The 19646-nt window shown below is 39.7% G+C and overlaps 1 protein-coding gene across 1 annotated transcript in view; it reads left to right on the top strand.

The window, feature by feature from the left end:
- Positions 1–19646, top strand: part of PGM5 (phosphoglucomutase 5) — a 167783-nt gene that overhangs the window by 6257 nt on the left and 141880 nt on the right. Inside the window, exons 2-3 of the mRNA XM_045840691.1 lie at positions 12497–12659; positions 18016–18162. Coding sequence (XP_045696647.1) covers positions 12497–12659; positions 18016–18162 — 310 coding nt within the window. The remainder of the gene's footprint in view (positions 1–12496; positions 12660–18015; positions 18163–19646) is intronic.

Here is a 19646-nt window from a genome sequence, read left to right on the forward strand (position 1 = left end):
GACTATCTGGGGAGCAAATTTTGGTAAGAACCCAAAGATAAGAGACATAGGCTTAGAAGAGTTGCAGAGTGGGATACGGTGTTGAGTGGGAAGTAGGGAAGGAAGAAAAAGGAAGCAAGAGAGGGAAGCCTGTGCTTCCATATGTTAGGTTTATTTCCTGGAATGGATGTGGAAATCTGGGGTTGGTTGGCTCCAGGTCTTACCTCTGGAAAGGAAAAAAGAACTGGGTGGTGATTGTTCCATATTTTCCACTGGTTTTCACTACAGAAGAGGTAGATGGGATGAGCCACTGTGGCCCAGACATTGGGAAGTCTTGCAATACACTAGAAAACCTTACAGAGGTTTCCACCACTGTATCTTGCTTCCCTTCCCAAATCCCCATCCCAGATCTATGGAATTGGGGTCTCTTTTAAATGAGCAGTAGCAAGTTTTAGGGAGTCCTCGGTTCCATATGTCTGTTTGTACCAGTTCATTCTTGAATCTTTTAACCCCAAGTCTTCACTTACTTTTTTTGCCGGGAGGTAAAGAGAGTGGGAGAGGTTTTGAGAACAGCTGGGCTCTCCCAGTTGCTGGAGTGGGTTATTTTAAGCTTTGTTTAATGTGTCCAGAGACCCAGATGGCATTTTTAACTAAGCTCCTTTATTAAACCTTCTAATAAAGCATAATGATGTTTATTGAAAAGACAGACACACATCAGCAACATTATGTGTGAAACTTGCCCTAAGAATTTTCTATGAAACATCTGTTCTCTTTGAGTGCTTTGTGAACCTGGAAGTTTGCTAGTTTCTGTACAGACTTGAGGAATAGAAGTCAGGACCAAGTTTTGAGGAATCTCAGCGTAGGTTTTGGCATAGCCAACCTTAATTAACACTTATCTTTTGGTCCTCAGCCACTCTTCTTTTAGACAACAGTGATGTGAACAAATACTGTAACAGAATTTGAACAGGATTATTTTGGAATAATAGGCAGGGGGGAAAAGGTCTAAATTTCCCAGGGATTTTTATGTTGAAGGTAGGAAGCTAGGCCTAGAATTGTTCTTCGTTCGCCTACAGCCTTGACAGTTAATTGCAAACACTCAAGATTTGGCCAATACGCCTTAACTGTTTATATTTGCATAGCCAGAGGGAAAGCTTTAGGTTCTTTCATCTGACTCAACTCTCATTAGTTATGAGTAGAAGGATATTTAAAATATACACAAGACTTGTTAAAGTCCACATTTTCTGAGTCCTTAAATATCTTTCATCTCTTACATTTTTAGTGACATCAAATTTTGGACTAAAGTCTGTATTTATACGAAAAGTTTCAGGAACATTCAATTCCCCAAAGAAATTCTTTTTCTTGGCATGAAGTCACAGAAGTTTTTTTTTTTTCCTTTCCAAGTCTCTACTAATAGGTGCTTTGTACAAGTATAATATTAAATTATTGCCAGTGTATTGTTTTCCTCTAATGAGTCCTGACTGGTATGGTAGCTGGGGGTATCTAGTTTTGCATTTAGGAATTTCTGATGGGAAGAGAAAAGAATTTGAAATCATAAACACCAAAGTTTATCCCATTTGACAAAAGACCCCCAAAAATACTGGGAGGAGAGCTTTACAACAAATGCATGATATCTACATGCAAATACATGAATACATGAAAAGCTTTTCCAATAAGAAAATTCGAACAGTTCAAAAGAAATATTGTCAACAACACAAAATACATGAAAAGGTGATCAACCTCAAATATGAAAGACATATAAAAAAACCACCCATCAATTTGAAAAAAAGAATAGTACATACTCAGAGTTGGTGTGGATGTGGAAAATTGTTATGTTTGGGCACTGTTGGTGGAAGTTAAATTGATGCAACTTTTTACTTAGGTAATTTGGCAGTATATGTGTAAATTAATAGAGCTTTTGTTCAATAATCTGGGAATCCTTTAATCTATGACTCTACCTTGTAGACTTTCCTAGTACAAGTGTGCAAATTCTATGTACAAAATACTCACCTTAGCACTTTGTGAAAGAAAACCTTGGAAGCAATCTCTATGTTCAATAGTAGAGAACAGGCACATAATTTTATGACACAACCTTACCATGGATGTGTTAAAATTCATGAACACAGGAGTGGGATCTATATGTGACATGAGAAAGATGTGAATGACAGTGTGTTGCGTGAAACAAAGTAATTAGTAGAGTATTGTGTGGAGCATGATCTTACTTTTGTGTATATAATTTAGGCATAAAAAAATAAGGTTAGAATAACACACTCCAAACAGTTAACAGTGACTATATTAGGTTGACCAAAAAGTTCGTTACATTTGTTTCTGTATGATGGCTCTAGTAGCACTTAGTTGTCCTTGACTTCATTTGAAATAATTTTGTTAGATTGTATTGTATCAGCATGCACTTAAAAATAACATCAAAATTGGTGAATTTTTGTGCAGCCATTTTAACATTGAAGATGGAAGAAAATATGCAGTATTTCTGGCCTATCATTCTTTATTATTTCAAGAAAGGTAAAAACACAGCTGAAATGCAAAAAAAGATTTGTGCAGTGTGTGGAGAAGGTGCTGTGACTGATCAAATGTGTTATAAGTGGTTTGTGAAGTTTTTTGGTACTATTGACATTTTAGCCAAATAATTTTTTGCTGTGGGGCTGCCTTATGCACTGGAAGATGTTTAGCCGCACCCCTGGCTTCTACCCACTAGTAGCCAATAGTGGGAGGTAGCTGACATACTCAAAATATCCAAATCAATACAGTTATTAGTGAAAATGAAAAATGTGTCTTTTATTTTACGGAAAAAACGTAATGGACTTTTTGGTCAACCCAGTATCTGAGGCCTCTGGGTGTATATGGTTTGGGAAGGAGAATCCTTTCCCTTTCTCCTTCATATACTTCTCTTTGTTAACTAGTTATGTACATGTATGCATTGCTTTCATAATTAAACGTATCAACAACAAATAATGAAAAAAAAGAAGCAGCTCTAGATTTGAATCATGGCACTACAGTCTGCAACTTGTATGATTGTGAAGTCACTTAGCCTTCTTGGGTTTGCTGCCTCATTTATAAAAACGGGGAAAGTAATAATACTTGCCCCCCATATCTTCCAGGGTTATTGGGAAGATTGAATGTGCTAATGTATTATTAACATTATTTTACTTTTTCATATAACAATTATCACCAAACTGTTTTCCTCTGATTAAAATAAAAGGACATGTGCATACTGGCTTTTTAGTCTCAGGAGCTTTACTCATGAGAAGGCGCCTGCTGATGTGGTGATCCCATTTGCTTTGGAAAGGCTTCCGCTTGACCTTTGGTGTTCCTCCATGCTGCCGGATGAGGACTGTGGAGGTCATGACCCCTGCCCCTCCCCTTGCCACACACACACACACACACACACACACACGTGTGCACGCGCACTCCCAGCTGGCACAATACTTGAGGTGGCAGCAGCTGCTCTGGCATAGACTTTGAACTCAACATAAAGGCCTTCTCTTTCACATGGTCTATGCATTATTTCCTGTTATGAATTAGCTGTGCCAATGTCATGCTTTTCCACCTTAAAATTTTCTGAGGCTCAGGCTATGTTAAGAGCAGCCCCCGAAACTCCAGCTGCCCCACTTCCCCCTCCTGAGGCCAAATCTTAAGCTGCTGTTTTCAGGAGTATTTTCAAGCTTAATGGACTGGGCCAAGTGAGAGATTACTGAGAGGAACGGGCTGAGCAGAGGCTAGGAGACTCCATGCTAATCTGCTGAGGAGTCTGAAAACGCACAGCTGCAGCAGCCAGTGATGCTTTCAACTGTTTCTCCAGCTCTTTGTCAGGGTGCCTGTTTCTGCTGCCCAGCCGAATGTTTGGTTAGGACGCATAATCTTTTTCTGGACAGGCGCTCCCAAATGTAAAGTGACAGATGCTAACGTGGAATATAATACAGAAGACCCAGCTTTGCTGTCATAAATAACAGTAAATTGTTTAATCTTGCTGAGTTGTAAATCTATGATAGCCAAAGGTCCTTAGTTCACTGGAACATACTATAGGGGGTAGAGGCACTTAGCAAATGGGCAGTAATTATTTTCTGGCCAGACAGAAAGTGGTCTGATGGATTATTTAAAGATCCCTGTAAACGTATTTTAATTGATGTGACAGCTACTCATGGGAAAACACAAAGCTATAAAGAAAGGTTGAGATGCCAAAGATTCTGAGTTTTTATTTTGGGAATATATATATATATGTTGCATATATATACACATTATACAGTTAGTCCTGTAACTTTAAGTGGAATGACATATACTGAAACCAATTTTACCATAGGCTAATTGATATAAATACAGTTAAGTTCCTTCTGTATCTCATCAATGTTATGACAAGTTGATGTTGAATAAAATGATGTTACTCCAGGACCTGTTGTAAAAAATTTCTATCTACCTATAAAGGTACCAGATATAAAGTATTCTTAAGAATTTAGGTAGGTTTGTCAAGTAGCATACGTGTGTGTGCACTTGAGCATAGGAGACCCCCCACCCCCTCGAAGAGGTATATCTTCTTCGCTGGATCTATTCAAGAGGAAGATAGAACAGAGTCTCAGATGTCAGGAGTGTTTGAAGATTGCATAGAATTTGAGGAGATGTCTAAATGTTCCCAAACGAGCTATGTTTCTATGATAATAAATTGGACTTGGGCTGGAGTTGGGTGGGCCTGTACAAAGAAATGTAGGCAGTGTGTAAGTCCTGCTGTTCTAGGCAGGGGTCTGTGCTGCAGGGACTGCTTTCCACAGTGAGCTCAACAGCATGGGGAAGTCCGAGGGCCAGCACAGCCCACACCAGAGGACAGTGCCAGTCAGAGGCGTAGATGGGGGCAATGACAGGAGATCCAGGTCAAGGCAAGGGTGCAGGCAAGACCCTGTCACTTCTCACCATGGACTTCGGTAGTTCCTTAGTGAGTAGTTTTGGTGGTTAAAGGAGAAAGAAGACACGTATAGTCACAAAAGCATGTTACAACTAATTTTTAATTTAATTATGGGCAAGCTATATTCATTTTAACTTATTCCACAGATTGAGTTCAGTCACCAAACATTTTTTAAGTTTCACATATACAAACTTTAAGTGAAAGAACACTTTTTATCGATCAATAAATGACAGGACATTTAAATAATAGAAGACTCTACAGCCACTAAAATCATGTGGGAGAATATTCAGTGACAGAAAGACAGACTTTAGGGATGGGCTCATTATATTAAGTGAAAGATGCAGGCCACACAAAATTTTTTTGTAAAAACATAAAAATATGTAAATAAAAGGAAAGGAGGGAGGGAGGAAAGGGGAGGGGGAGAGAGAAAGCGAGAGAGAGAGAGAATGAAAGAGAGAGAGGAAGAGACCAAAACAGATGAACGAAAGACAAAGGTTGCACATGGAAATGATAACAGTGGTCATTTTTAGGTTTACTGATAATTTTTGTTTTCCTCTTGCTTATGTGTACTTCTTAGATGTTCAAAAAAGGAACATGCAAATACATATTTTTATAATTAGAACACCATTACAGATTAATAAAACAACAAACTCACTCAATTACTATGATTTAAGAAATTCAAAATTAAGAATTAAAGAATGCAAGTGAAATGTATTAGAACTTACTGGGTGCCAGACCCTGCACTGGAGCTTGGCTACATTGGCCTTTATCCTCCATCATGTGATTGTTAGATCATTTAGATAACAAAGCTGAGATACAGAGGGATTCAGGGTCTTGTCCGAAGTCATGTATGAGGGGACACTGCCAAAATACCTGGGATTATCTTCTGGAGGGCAGGCCCTCTTGTAGTACTGGCTTCCCACACTAGGTGGGTGTTCTAGGAAACCATTCTGTATCAGTGTATCAGCTGGCGTTGTTGTGAGAGGCTGTGTTCAGCTTCAGTGAATTGTTTTGAAGACTCAACGCATTTTCTCATTTCATGATGAGTAATTTATGAGCACACCTGCCCACACTGCATGGAGTGTTCAGCAGTTTGTGACCAAAAACAACATGACCCCTTTGCTCACCCTCCCTATTCAACCCGATCTCACCCAAAGTGGCACAAAAAAAGATTTTTTTTTGTTTCTGTGGATGGAAAAAGTCCTCAAAGGGAAATGTTTTGCTGATGCAAAAAAGGTGAAACAAAAAAAACGGCAGAGGCACTAAAAGGCATCAAAATTGATGAGTTCAAAAACATTTTTTGAGCAGTGGAAAAAAGTCTCAATAGATGAATTGCATCAAATGGAGAGTACTTTAAAGGTGACTGAAGTTTAAACATGTAAGAATAAATATGGATTTTTTTATAAATAGATTCTGGGGGTTTTTGGTCCCCTTACAGCTATTACAGCTAAATGGGTGGCAAAGTCGGTTTTTATATCCTTTCCCATTGGATACCAACATCTCAGTTTATCTCCAGGCATTCAACTCTTTGTCCTTGACCCTGGTAGATCCAATTGTTCTCATCCTGGCACCCAGTTGGGTTGTTCACGTTATGACATGGCAGCAAACAGGGCCCTTTCTTATTTTAGTGAGCCAACCCTGTACCTTAAGGTAAAGATTTCAGCATTTTTCAGGCACTGAATTACCTTATCACCAGGAAGAACCTAAGCTCCAATTCCACCACCCTCATTTTGCACCTTAGGAAAGTGAGATTGATCCTTTCAATGAGAGCTTAAGAATTGGTGGGCTGATTGAAGAACAGGAACAGAACTTGGGCCAAACTTCTAGATGCCTATGAATTTTCTGAACTTGTTCAGATGTTAGGGATCAAATATGAAATCCACATCTGGGTTTGGTTCTAATGGACTCCCATCTCTTGCTTCCAGCCCCTGAGTGTGTGTATAAAGACTTCTGGGGGGACAGAGAGCTGAGGATGAGCTCGGTTGCTCCCATCTGGTCTCCATGTAACAAAGCATTTAACTGCACAATTATCCACGAGCAACTGGAGAAGTCCCTTGGTGTCTGGGTAACCACATCCATGTCTTGAGTTTGTTATTTCTTGAAATTCCACTTAGCCATCACCTGCTTACTCGTGTGCAGTGCTGCTTACAGGCTGGCCCTCCTCTCTGACAGCTGAGATTGGAAGACTGAAGCCCCTGCCATCCATGGCAGTTTGGCTTTGGATTGCCTTTGTAGTTTTTGTTTTTTGTTTTAACTGAGAAGATGGGAAACAGGCATCTTTGTGTGTACGACTCTCCATGCACTTTGGAGATGGATATGGTAGTGGCTGTGTGGTCCTGTACAACACTCTCTCTGTGTAGCATCAAGGAAGTTTCTGTTTACTGCTCTCCTCACTCTCTCTGATTCACTTTGAGACTACAGGGCCATGACACAGTGAATGGAAGACATTGAGGAATGTCGTGCTTACTTTTTCTTCTCTCTCTTTGGGACTCCTTTTCTTTAAATGACTTATTTAAAACCAAAAGGAAATCATCAAGGAGAAGTCTTATTAAGGGAGGTCACACATGAAAACAATCCTGCCTTCATTAGTAATCCCCTACTGGGGAAAACTGATTTGGAATGAAAATTCTGCATCTACTCTGAGAGTCTAACCTGTGGGTTTAAATTGTACATTGCTGCTCTTTAGGCTTTTAATTTGAGCTAGTTAAAAACTGAACTCATACTAAATCTAATTTAGGCAAAATTCTGAAAAGGAGCCATCAGAAATAAAAATCATGAGCAGAATTAGCTGTGTGTGCACCTGGTGTGAAGAAATGGAAGTGTTGGGAGAAAGCTTTGTGTAATAAAACATTCTCTTTTCAGGACACTGGTCTCTGCCATGTAGAGGGGGATCCAGATTCCCTCAGCACCTGCTATGCCCACTCATGGGTGGAACAAACAACAGTACAATCTAGGTGAAGTTTAAGGCTTGACCGAAAACACTGGCATCAAGTTAAAAGGTTAGACATAGAGAGATCCTAAGTAACTGAGCCATAGGAACGATGGTGATTGCTCACAGAAGGAGGGCCCACTGTGCCCGCCTTCCCTAGTGGGTGCTGAAGGACATGTTCCTCAGCAGTAGTAAGGCCCATCCAGGGAGCTTTAGTGTACCTTCTGCAGGGCTGGGTTGTGTACCCTTCCTCCAGCCAAAGACAGGCCATGTGGTGTGGGAGTGGAGATTCCTCCAGTGCCCCCTTTGGGACAGTCAGTGAGGGTGCAGCAGAATGCCATGGGTTGCACTCCCCAGCTGTGGACTGGGTTTCACTCAGGAATAAAAGACAGATGTTGCCTGTTCCAATGCTGTAAACAAAATCAAAGCCAATTATGTAAGTAGAGCATCTTTTCCTTGTAAGGTAGCAGTCTACTACATCGATGGAGGGTAGTATTTCTAGGACTTTTTCAGAAAGTGAAGTGTCAGTTTAAGGGATAATCTGCCATCCTAGAATGAATTTTAAATGTTGGGGGAAGGTACTGGGATTTGGAGGAGGCAGTAGCATAATTTGGGTCATGTTTAATTTCACAAAGAGTTTTCCTTTACATAGTTTCATCACAAGTGAATTTTCATAACCCTATGCCCTCTTGGCTTTGAAGATGAAGATAGCAAGCTTCAGCAGAGTGAGGTGATTTGCCGTAGGTCAGGGATGGAGCCAAGACTCATACCTGGATCTTCTAACTTCAAGTTAACTACTTTTCCTTTATACAATGGGGCTTCCAAAGATTATATTTATTTGGTCAATATATTTATTGTATTTATTTGAGATCTATTACTAGACCTCAAAAGCCATATCTTTTCTGGTGTCATTTGTGTTGGGCTAATTGGAAGAGCAACAGTTAATAGAAGAGAAAACAGACACACGGTGGAGAAGATAATGTGAAGACAGAGGTGGCGATTGGAGTGATGCGGCCACAAGCCCAGCAACACCAGGTAGCTCCCAGAGACTAACAAAGGCAGGGACCAGATTTCCCCCCAGATCCCCTAGAGGAAATGCATCCCTGTGGGATTTTAGACGTCTAGCCTCCAGAACTGTGAGAAAATAAATTTCTGTTGTTTTAACCACCAAGTTTATGGTAAAGATAATATTTTTAAGAATAATTCTAAAAAATAGGATAGATAGAAAACTATGAACAAAAGATACAATAAATCTTCAGGTTCTTGAATCTACAAACTTATTCCTTGAGGGATGTGACTACATTGTATTCATTGCTTTACCTGCAGAATCTTCTACATTGCGTGTAATACTCAGTAGAATGAGTTGAGTAATCAATTAAATTTTAACAAGAGCATGTAGAACGTAATTTATTATGGCTCTGGATAATGGCATGAGTGCAATTGTTGCCCTGTGTCTTTCATGTCTTGATACATGGTACCACCATTCATCAAAGTTTAAAGGCAGACAACTGTAAAAGAAAATACCATGAAATCTAGTGGCTTAAAGCAATGACAAATATTTAGCATTTCTTACAGTTTCTGTGGGACAGAAGATGGGTTGTCCTGGCTTGGGAACTCTCAGAGGTTGCAGTTGTATGTTGTCATAAGAAGGCTTGACTGGGGCTGAAAGGTATGCTGCGAGATGGCTCACCTTCACGGCTGGCAAGGTGGGGCTGGCTGCTGGTGGGGGTCTTCATTCCTCTCCATATAGGGGCCTACACAGGGCTCCATGTGTGGTGTTTTCATGGCAAATTCACTGGTTTCCTCCAGAGTGAACAGTCCAAGAGAGCAAGTCAGAAGTGGCATTTACAGCCTCACCTTGGAAGTCACACACTATGACTCATCAGCACTCTATTCCTCCGGATCTGCTGTAGGCAGTGTGGGTGGAGGCTCCACCAAGGCAGGAGTGCCAGGAGCAAGGACCACTAGGAGCCGTCTTGGAGGCTGGCTACCATAGCCCCTCTCTTTCATAGTTCATTCCACACACATGTTCTGTCCATTCTTCTTCCAAAAAATGTCTCTGATACAATCACTTCTCTTCATTTCTCTTGCCTGTAGCCTAATCCAAGACATTATTCACACTCAGCCTTTTATCTGATCTTTCTCCTTCTGCTCTTGTCACTCTCAAATGCATTTTTCACATGGTACCATTCATTCATGTTTTTCAATTAATTCAATATATATTTATCATGTACTTCCATGCTAAGTTTGTTTTAGAATCTTAAAATAATGCAGTGAATAAACAAAGTCCTTAGAGCTTATATATAGTGGGAAAACAAATAAACATCATAGAAAATATTAGATGGTAATATGTGTAACACAGAAGATTAAAGCAGGGTAAAGTAAACAGAGGACAATAGAGAAATTAAAGACTGATGGGTGCTGTATCATACAGGACTGCCAACAGTGCTGTCTCTGATTAGTGGATGTCAGAAGAGAAACCCAAAGGACATGGCAGGGCAGGTATATGAATACTCAGGTAAGAGAAGTCTAAGCAGAAGAAAGAGCAAATGCAAAGGCCCTGATCATGTCTGAGGAACAGCAAACTGGCCAGTGTGGCTGAAGCAGAGACAGGGAGGGAAATGGCAGGCTATGGGGGTCAGAGCATGTGAGGCCTTGGAGTCTATGTTGAAGGCTTTGGCTTTACCTTGGGTTGGTGGGGGACAAGGAGAGCCAGGGGAATGTTTTGCTGACAAGATATAACTTGCCTTTTAACAAGATCATCTGGATTGCTCAGTCCTTGATCTTTTAAAATGTAAATGATATCAGGTCACTTCCATTGCTTAATACCCTTTGATGGATTCCCATTGTACTTAGAATAAAATCCAAGCTCCCTTGGCTATTATTAGTATTGTTATTATTAAAGTTGGCACCCCATTATTCTCTGTCATGGAACCCTGTTGACTTCCTTCCTAATATGTATCCAACTAGTTGTCTATTATTATTACATTTAAAAAAAAAGATTTTATTTATTTATTTTTAGAGAGGGAAGGGAAGGAGAGAGAGAGAGAGAGAGAAACATGAATGTGCAGTTGCTGGAGGTCATGGCCTGCAGCCCAGGCATGTACCCTGACTGGGAATTGAACCTGCAACACTTTGGTTCGCAGCCTGCGTATTATCATTATATTTATTTGTTTATAACTTGCCTCATCCTCTGGAAAATATACTCTGGGAATGTTGTGGTGTGTGGGTCTTTCATACCAAGTTATCCCAAGAATGCTTTGTTTTTGGAGCTCTTGTGTTTGCTCTCTATAGTACATTTTTTCCGTATCTTCCCTCATTGTCATATTTGATCAGTGACCTTCCTCCAGCAATGCTATTGTTGGTGCCAGAGTAACTGCTCTTGAGCTCAATGCCAGAGCTTGCCTTTGTCTGTGGGTTACACCAATACTTCTCAAATTTTTATGGAGAAATGAATTATCTAGAAAGAGGAAAGGGGATCTTATTAAGATACTGATTCTTGCTCTGACCAGTGTGGCATCATCCTGCAATGCAAAAGGTCACCAGTTCAATTCCTGGCCAAGGCATGTGCCTGGGTTGTGGGTTCAATCCCAGGTTGGAGTGCAGATGAAAGGCAACTGATAGATGTTTCTCTCTCACATCAATGTTTCTCTCCCTGTTTCTAAAAATAAATAAATGAAATCTTTAAAAAAGGGATACTGATTCTTATTCAGTAGGTCTAGGCTGTGCCTTGAGGTTCTGCATTTCCGCCAGGCTCATAGGTAATGCTCATGCTGCTGGTCCTTTGAGTGATGCTCACCAAGCTTGGCTGAGCATTAGATCCACCTGTGGAGTCCTAAAAACTACAAATGGCTGCATCCTGCTCCCCAGAGATCCCAATATAATTAGTCTGGGCTGCAATCTGACTATGATGAATTTTCTAGGCTTTGTTAGTGATTCTAATTTGTAGCAACATTTGAGAACCACTGGGTTGGATGACACTGGGTCCTATTTTAAAACAAAGCATACCAAGTAATGCTTTGCAGGGCTGTATTGCTTTTTTCTTTAAAAGTCTGGTTTGTAGCCATAGAAAGAGTCTGGCCACACCAGCGGATGACTTAAAGTTCTCTGCCTAGCATGACTGGGTAGCTTCTTCAACATGCCCAGCACATGTTGTCACTGGGTGGCAGATATAGAATTCCTGCTTTCAGGAGAGTGGTCATTCTGACTGCAATTAAGATGTGCCCACTGACAATGAGGCTGTATAAGTCAGGTCCCCTCCTGTGTGAGCCTGTGCTGAGCCACAGGAAGGGATGAAGCATAGACTTGCTTCATTTCTTTTTTTCTTGTAATTTCCAGCATGTTAATGTGCAGTTTTAGAGCCAGAAACAAAATAAGAACTTTTTTTGTGGTTCAAGCTAACCCTTTGGTCATTAAAAGCAGATGATTCAAACTACTGAAAATTAATGAGGCAATTCCAATTTACAGATTAATAATTGACTACTAGATGTGGGTGTCCCAAATGGTCTTGGAGACACTGGGCAGAACAGACAATGCCCAAGCTCTGTCCCCTCCTCGTCCCTGCCTGCTCAGTTCCTTTTGAAGTGATTTATTTTGTGCTAACAGAGCCCGGGGCACTTTCCTGTTGAAATGTACTTCAATCCCATGTAACAGGATTGATTTTTTTTTCCTGGCTGGTCTAGATTGGACGACTGATTATTGGACAGAATGGCATCTTGTCAACACCTGCTGTTTCCTGCATTATCAGAAAGATCAAGGCAGCTGGTGGAATCATCCTGACAGCCAGCCACTGCCCCGGAGGACCAGGGGGAGAGTTTGGAGTGAAGTTTAATGTTTCCAATGGAGGTATGTGATTCAAAATATGCCTTAATTATCATGATTTCTTCCATCTTATATTACCACAGTCCTACAATGGCCCTCTGATGGCAGACCAACAAAGTATAGAGGGAATAGCTCAGAAATATCTAGTGAGGTGCCTGTATAAATCAGGGATTTCCAGAGAAACACAACCAATAGGATATAAAAAGATTTATTTTAAGGAATCGGCTCATGTGTTTATGGAGGCTGAGAAGTCCCAAGATCTGCAGTTGGCAAGCTGGAGACTCAGGATAGTTAGTGGAATGGGTCTGACTGAGTTGAAAGGCCTGAGACGCAGCAGAGCTGATGGTGTAAATTCCCACTGAGCCTGGGTCTGACGTCAGGAAGGACCAAAGTGTCAGCTTGAAGATAACCAGATAGAGAGAGCAGGTTCTCCCTTAGTGTTTTTGTTCTGTTCAGGCCTTCTGTGGACTGGATGAAGCTCACCACTTGTCTGCTGATTCAAATCTTAATCTTATCAGGAAACACCCTCACAGACACACCTGGAATAATGTTTAATCAAACATCTGGGCTCTCTGTGGCCCAGTCAAATTCACACATGAAATGAATTATCACAGTGCCCATAGCGGCAGGACAAGGAAGGGGCATAATGAGATCTTGCATCCATTTGGTCTCTTGAGCCCCCGAACTCCTCCATACAAAGAGTTGAATAGTTGATGCTTATCTCATATGGAAAGACTCTGGATTGTAGAGTTGGAATATACCCTCAAAGTCATTTACACCATTATTGTTATTTTACAGATGAACAAATCAAAGCCCTGAGAGGCTCTTATTTGCTCAGGGTCACATGGCTGCTCAGGGTTGAGAAAAGCCCTTTTTTTTGTCTAAGCCCTAGGCTCACTCTCCTTTCCTATAGTGCTGACTCCTCACTGAAATGCTTAGAATAATTTCACTTTTCTTATATTTACAGAAATTTATAGCTTGGAGAGCCTGGTGGGGTAGGATATGTATATGGTGTGAACTAAAAAAATTTAAACGTACGAGGTCAGTCCAGAAAAAGTCCAGCCATTATTACTATAATAAGAATGGTTTGCACAACATCAATGTAACCTGGCAGCCAAGGAGAGTGGACTGGAATGTGCATGCATGAACAATGACAACTTCACTGTACTAGTCAGTGGGGGTGGTAGATACTGTTTAGTGAGCATGTGTATTGTTTGGCTGCCCCATTCAAAATGACTGAGTGAGTAGGGCAACAAATCTGCATGAAGTTTTTCATTAAGCTTGAACATTCCTCCGTGGAAACTATTCAGATGATTCAGAAAGCTTTCAGGGATGATGCAATGAGTGCAGCACAAATAACAGTGTGGCACAAACACCTCAAAGATGCCTGAGAATCTGCTGAAAGTGATCCACGTTCTGGAAGGCCCACAACAAGCAGAACACCTGAGAATACTGAATGTGTCCAGGCTCCAATCAACTAAGATCAGTGACTGACAGTGTGAGAACTAGAAGCTGATCTGGGGATTCCAAAAACTACTGTGTCTGAGATTTTAATGCAGGATCTTGGCATGAAACATGTTGTAGCAAAATTTATTCTGTGGCTTCTGCTACCAGAGCAGAAAGAGCATCATGCTGCAGTTGCTAATGACTTGATTCAAACTTCTACCAATGAACCAGATTTCCTCAAGAAGGTCACAACTGGAGATGAATCGTGGGAGAACTGTGTGAAGTCTCAAGGTGCCTACTTTGAAGGGGACTGAGGTGTTATTGTTCTGTGTACAATGTTTTTTGTATCTTGTATCATCTTTAATAAATGTCTCTATTTTTCATATTACGTGGATGGATACTTTCTGGACAGACCTTGTATGTAAGGTAGGGAGAATAATGAATGAATATATGTATCCATTACTTTGTTTTTCATTTTGCTTATCTTTTTTCCCCTAAGAATTTTAAGGTAAATTACAGCATGAAGACATTTTATACCTACATATTTCTGAATCCATCTCTTGAAAAGAAAGAAATATCATACCCAACCAAAATAACACCAATTCCCTAATATAATCTAAAACTTAATCTATAGTCAAAATTTTCCAGTTATCCCCAAAATGTCATTTATAGATATTTTGTTTAAACCAGGATTTATCCCAGAACCATGCCTTGCATTTGGTTGTTACATCTCTTAAATCTCTTTCAATCTAGAACACTGAGCCTATGTGTCTACATGGATAGGAACTAAATTTTAACCAACAAAAGTGGCACCGCTAAGAATTTTTCCTGACCCCAGTCAAACACAGCACATCCTGAGGGAACAAGCATTATCACCCCCTCCTTGTAGCCACTTTGGACATTATCCAGACAAGGAACTTTATTGATGTCAAGCATTTAAAAAAAAATGCCTTATGAAGTGCCTTGTCATTGAAGGTGTGTTTCGAGGAGCGCTGCTTTACTAAACATCACATCTAGGACCTGCAAGCTGGTCATGCAGCAGCTAATGGATACTTCAGGAAAAACTATGCAGTGTGAAGTATTTTATGCACTAACAGAGGGTGTTGAATGGGCTCAGAAAATAGCAATTTGTAGAGATATGTAATATTTAAGTTACCAAACTGAGCAATAGATTTCAAGTAAGAATTTGGAATTAATATCTGACTTCATAACTTACAAGATCATCCCACTGATCTCTATGATATCCTGTGAAACATAAAGAAAGATATTATTTAAATACCCAATTACAGGAGGTTTTGAGACCTATTTAATCAAACCTCGAATAAGAGTAGAGGACTGAATTTATCATTTAGTCTTTAACTATGTGGTTGGCCAAAAAGTCTGTTTAGTTTTTTCCATAAAAGATACAGTTTTCATTTTCACCAATAACTTTATTGATTTGGATATTTTGAGTATTTTGACTATTTCCCACTATTGGCTTCTAGTGGGTAGAGGCCAGGGGTGCTGCTAAACATTTTCCAATGAGTAAGACAGACCCACAATAAAGAATCACTTGGCCAAATTGTCAATAGTACCAAGAAACTTCACAAATCACTTCTGACACATTCAGTCAGTTACAGCACCTTCTCCATGCACTACAAAAATCTTTTTTTTGCATTTCAGTTATGTTTTTACCTTCTTGAAATAATAAAGCATAGTACACCAAAAATGTGTATTTCCTTCCATTTGCAATATTAAAATGGCTGCATGAAAATTCACCAATTTTGGATTAGCTTTTTAAAAATGCACACTGATATGACAGCTGTCAAAATATAATCTAACAAAATTGTCTTGAATGAAGTTAAAGACAACTAAGCACTACTAGAACCACTCTGTGAATAAACTAAATGAACCCTTTGGCCAACCCAATACCTAATTAAAAGTAAGAGGGAGAACTGAAAGTGTTTGCATGGCTTGGCGTTATTAATGAAACCAACTTTCCTGATGGCACAGAGAGATTCAGTTGGTTTCTTCCTACTCAAAGTAGAATAAGTTTCAGCGTGACATCCTTCATCTGCAGTTGCAGGCATTGATCTCTTCTATTGTGTGTCATGCAGACATGGCATATGGAACAAGTTAAAAGGCTAAATGTACAGAATAAGTAGGCATATCCAGGGGAATGGAACACATCTGGAGCTATGTTGCTTTTAAAATATATTTAGGGAACAGGACTATTCTGAGCATGTTTTTAAGTCAAGGGGAAGATGTTAAAGAACAAATGGAATCAATAATTAAGACACTGATTATTTTAAAAAGATTTTATTTACTTATGTTTAGAGAGAGGGGAAAGGAGGGAGAATGAGAGGGAGAGAAACATCAATATGTGGTTGCCTCTTGCGTGCCCCCTACTGTGGACCTGGCCCGCAACCCAGGCATGTGGCTTGACTGGGAATCAAACCAGCAACCCTTTGGCTCACAGGCTTGCACTTAATCCACTGAGCCACACCAGCGAGGGCTATGCTTATCTCTTTTTGGTTATTACTTTTCCTACATGACAAATGAACATTGGCCCAATCAGCCAGGCTCTTCTCTCTCCCACCTACTGGAACGGTGCTATTGCTGTCCCTCCCCCCACCCCCAGCTTCATTGGGCTGTAATTGATATACAAAACACTTGCACATAATGCATGTGCATTATGTGCAAGTATTTTGCACATGCATGTAATTTAGTGAGTTTGGACACCATTCCTTTTTCTATGTTGGACGGGCATGTACAGGGAGGCAGGGGTAGTGTTGTGCCCTGAAGCAGTCCTGTCAAGTAGCAATAAGTTGTGTGTTACATGTGTAATTTAAATATTCTAATAACCACATGAACAAAGTAAAAAGAAACAGGTGGAATGTTTAATATATTTTATTTAGCCCAATATATCCAAAATATTATTTCAACAAGTTATTATAAAATTATTAATATAATGCATTATATTTTCCTACTAACTCTTCAAAATTTGGTGTGTATTTTACAGTCATAGCACATCTCAATCTGATTAGTCAAGTTTCAAGTGCCGAATAGCTGCACGTGGCTACTGGCCATTGTGCTGGACAGTATGGCTCTAAGGATTGGAATGTAAAAGAAATTAAGAATACAAATTCAATTTGTATTCAGTAGAAAGTTAAAATATAGTCGGTGTGTGAAATTAATACACAAAGCTACCTAACATCTATTTATCCTCTGTCATTTATGTTTTAGATCTTTCAATCTACTTATTCATTTGATGCCCAAACTTGTTGCAAAAAATGCACTAAGATGTAAAAGTTAAAAAGATAAGAAAAAACTAAAGGAGGACAACTGTTGTTTTTATGTTCAATTCATTGAAAGTGTATTACAGCTTGTCAACTTGATGAGGAAATGTATTGGATATTTTTAGCTAAACACCATTTAAAAACTTGGAGTTCACTAGAGAGTGTGATTTGGGGAAATAATTTACCTTGGCAATTCACACATTCATGAGGTAGCAGACCTGGGAGGAGGAACGGTATCTCTCTCCTCTAGGTGCACTTGGGAAGCTGCAGTTTAAACCTGGAACCCCTCACTTCTGTCACAGGCACATCCTGTTTGTGTCTCATATCCTGAATAAAGCTGATTACGTAACCGGGCCTCCCTGGCAGGTGTGAGACTATTTTTAGGGAAGATGTCTCATTGCTTAGAAGTGGATTAAAGCAAACAAACAAACATGTAGGTTATGAGGCTCCACAGAACAGGTGAGGCTGACTAGATTTCCTCCGCAGTGGGTGTGTGCAGCATAAGAAATATTGAGGCTGATTGAACTGTGAACTGTTGTGTCTTTCAGAGAACAAATGAACCTTTTCCCCTGCTTGATAGGGGAGGAAGTAACATTTTTTTCTGATGGAAATTTTAAAGAAATTTATTTTTATAATACATTATTTTCAAATTTCAGGTCCTGCACCAGACGTTGTCTCAGACAAAATTTATCAGATCAGCAAAACAATTGAGGAATATGCTATATGTCCTGATCTTCGAATTGACCTTTCTCGGCTAGGAAGACAAGAATTTGACCTGGAGAACAAATTCAAACCATTTAGAGGTAATAGATTATATTCTGAAGAAGTCAGAATAACTCTGTGAATGGGGTACTGGTTTCTGCAGGGCAGTGCGTGCTCGAAGGCGATCAGGTTATCAGCCTTGGGAGTGACACTTCATAAACTGATATAATCAGAACATCATGCAGAGGGACCTGAGAACAGATAAGATATTCAGAATTAGCAACTTTCAAAAACCACCTTCCAAACTCCATCATTTTCCACACAGGGAAAATTTCATGGCTGACTCTTCAGTGTTCCAAGAATAAGCTGTGAATTGCTTTTCTGAGCAATGAAAGTAAAGATGCTCAAATACCTTATGTAATTAGAGGAGACCTGGAATGGCAGTGGGGTAAAAATTTCTCATGGAAGGTAGGCATTTCTTTTTCAAGCCAGAGCCATGCACTTCGTATTGATTCAACGCTCAATTGCTATTTATCTGCTCTCTACCAAGCACTGTGTTAGGATTTTTTACGAAAGAATAGAATAAGTACCCAATAGATTTAGACAAGTGGTTAAAAAATTAGAGAATGAGAATGGAGTTGTCAACTAAAACTTCTAAAGCACTCAGATTATAACCTTTTATTTTGTAGATTAATAGTGAACCATATAACAACATTAATATCATTTGCGTATATATCCTTTTCCCCCTCTGTTTTATCCTAGCATTCTTTCCTAAAAGTCTTATAAATAACAGCAACATATTTTCACTTTTTTGGTGCCCCTATAAGCCTAAATACAGTTTGTGCTAGGATGGTATCTATATTTTACAAATAATTTAACCTAGCTAAAAAGATGAAATACGTGGCTCAAGGCAACATGGTATTATTGTAGGGGCAGAGAAGAGCTTGAAATGGACTGTTTGGGGGTTGCAGTGTTGGACCAACTCTACTACATTTGTCTTGAAAGATTTGGAGTCACTTGCTCACTTAGCTAGTCAGCAGAAATTGATTCAAAGCTACCCAATAGTTATTGGGAGCAATGGAAGCCTGCTTTTATCAACCCAGCTGTGACTGTGTGCACGTGCACACAAACACACACACAACACACAATGATCTGGTGGCTAAACACAGTGATTGTATTAAACAAAGTGACTGAAATGTGCTTGATTGCATGATTGAAGGACTGGACAATAAGATGGCTGAGAAAACTCAGGCATTACCATCAGGAAGATTTTTTTTTGTTGATTGATTGATTGATTGTATCTTCACAATTTTATTTAGTCGTCAAGGGACCTATATCTTTGGCAAGCTCAGATTCAGGCCCATTGCTTTAGCCATATTGCTAGTCTGATGAGAATTTTTTAAAAAAATGCTTTGGATACCAGGAGGTGGGTAGAGAGATCTCCTGGCTCCTGAAAAGAATTTGCAGGTAATCGGGATAATTTATGTGTTACGTTGTCGCTGTTCTAAATGTTAAGCAGGGCTTAAGTTAACTGGAAACAAGTGAATTCTTGACATTTCACCTTAAAGGGTCAAGAGCATGTACT

The sequence above is a fragment of the Phyllostomus hastatus genome, unplaced genomic scaffold (assembly GCF_019186645.2).
Source record: "Phyllostomus hastatus isolate PE091 unplaced genomic scaffold, TTU_PhHast_1.1 phas_contig_34, whole genome shotgun sequence".
NCBI classification, from domain to species: Eukaryota; Metazoa; Chordata; class Mammalia; order Chiroptera; family Phyllostomidae; genus Phyllostomus; species Phyllostomus hastatus.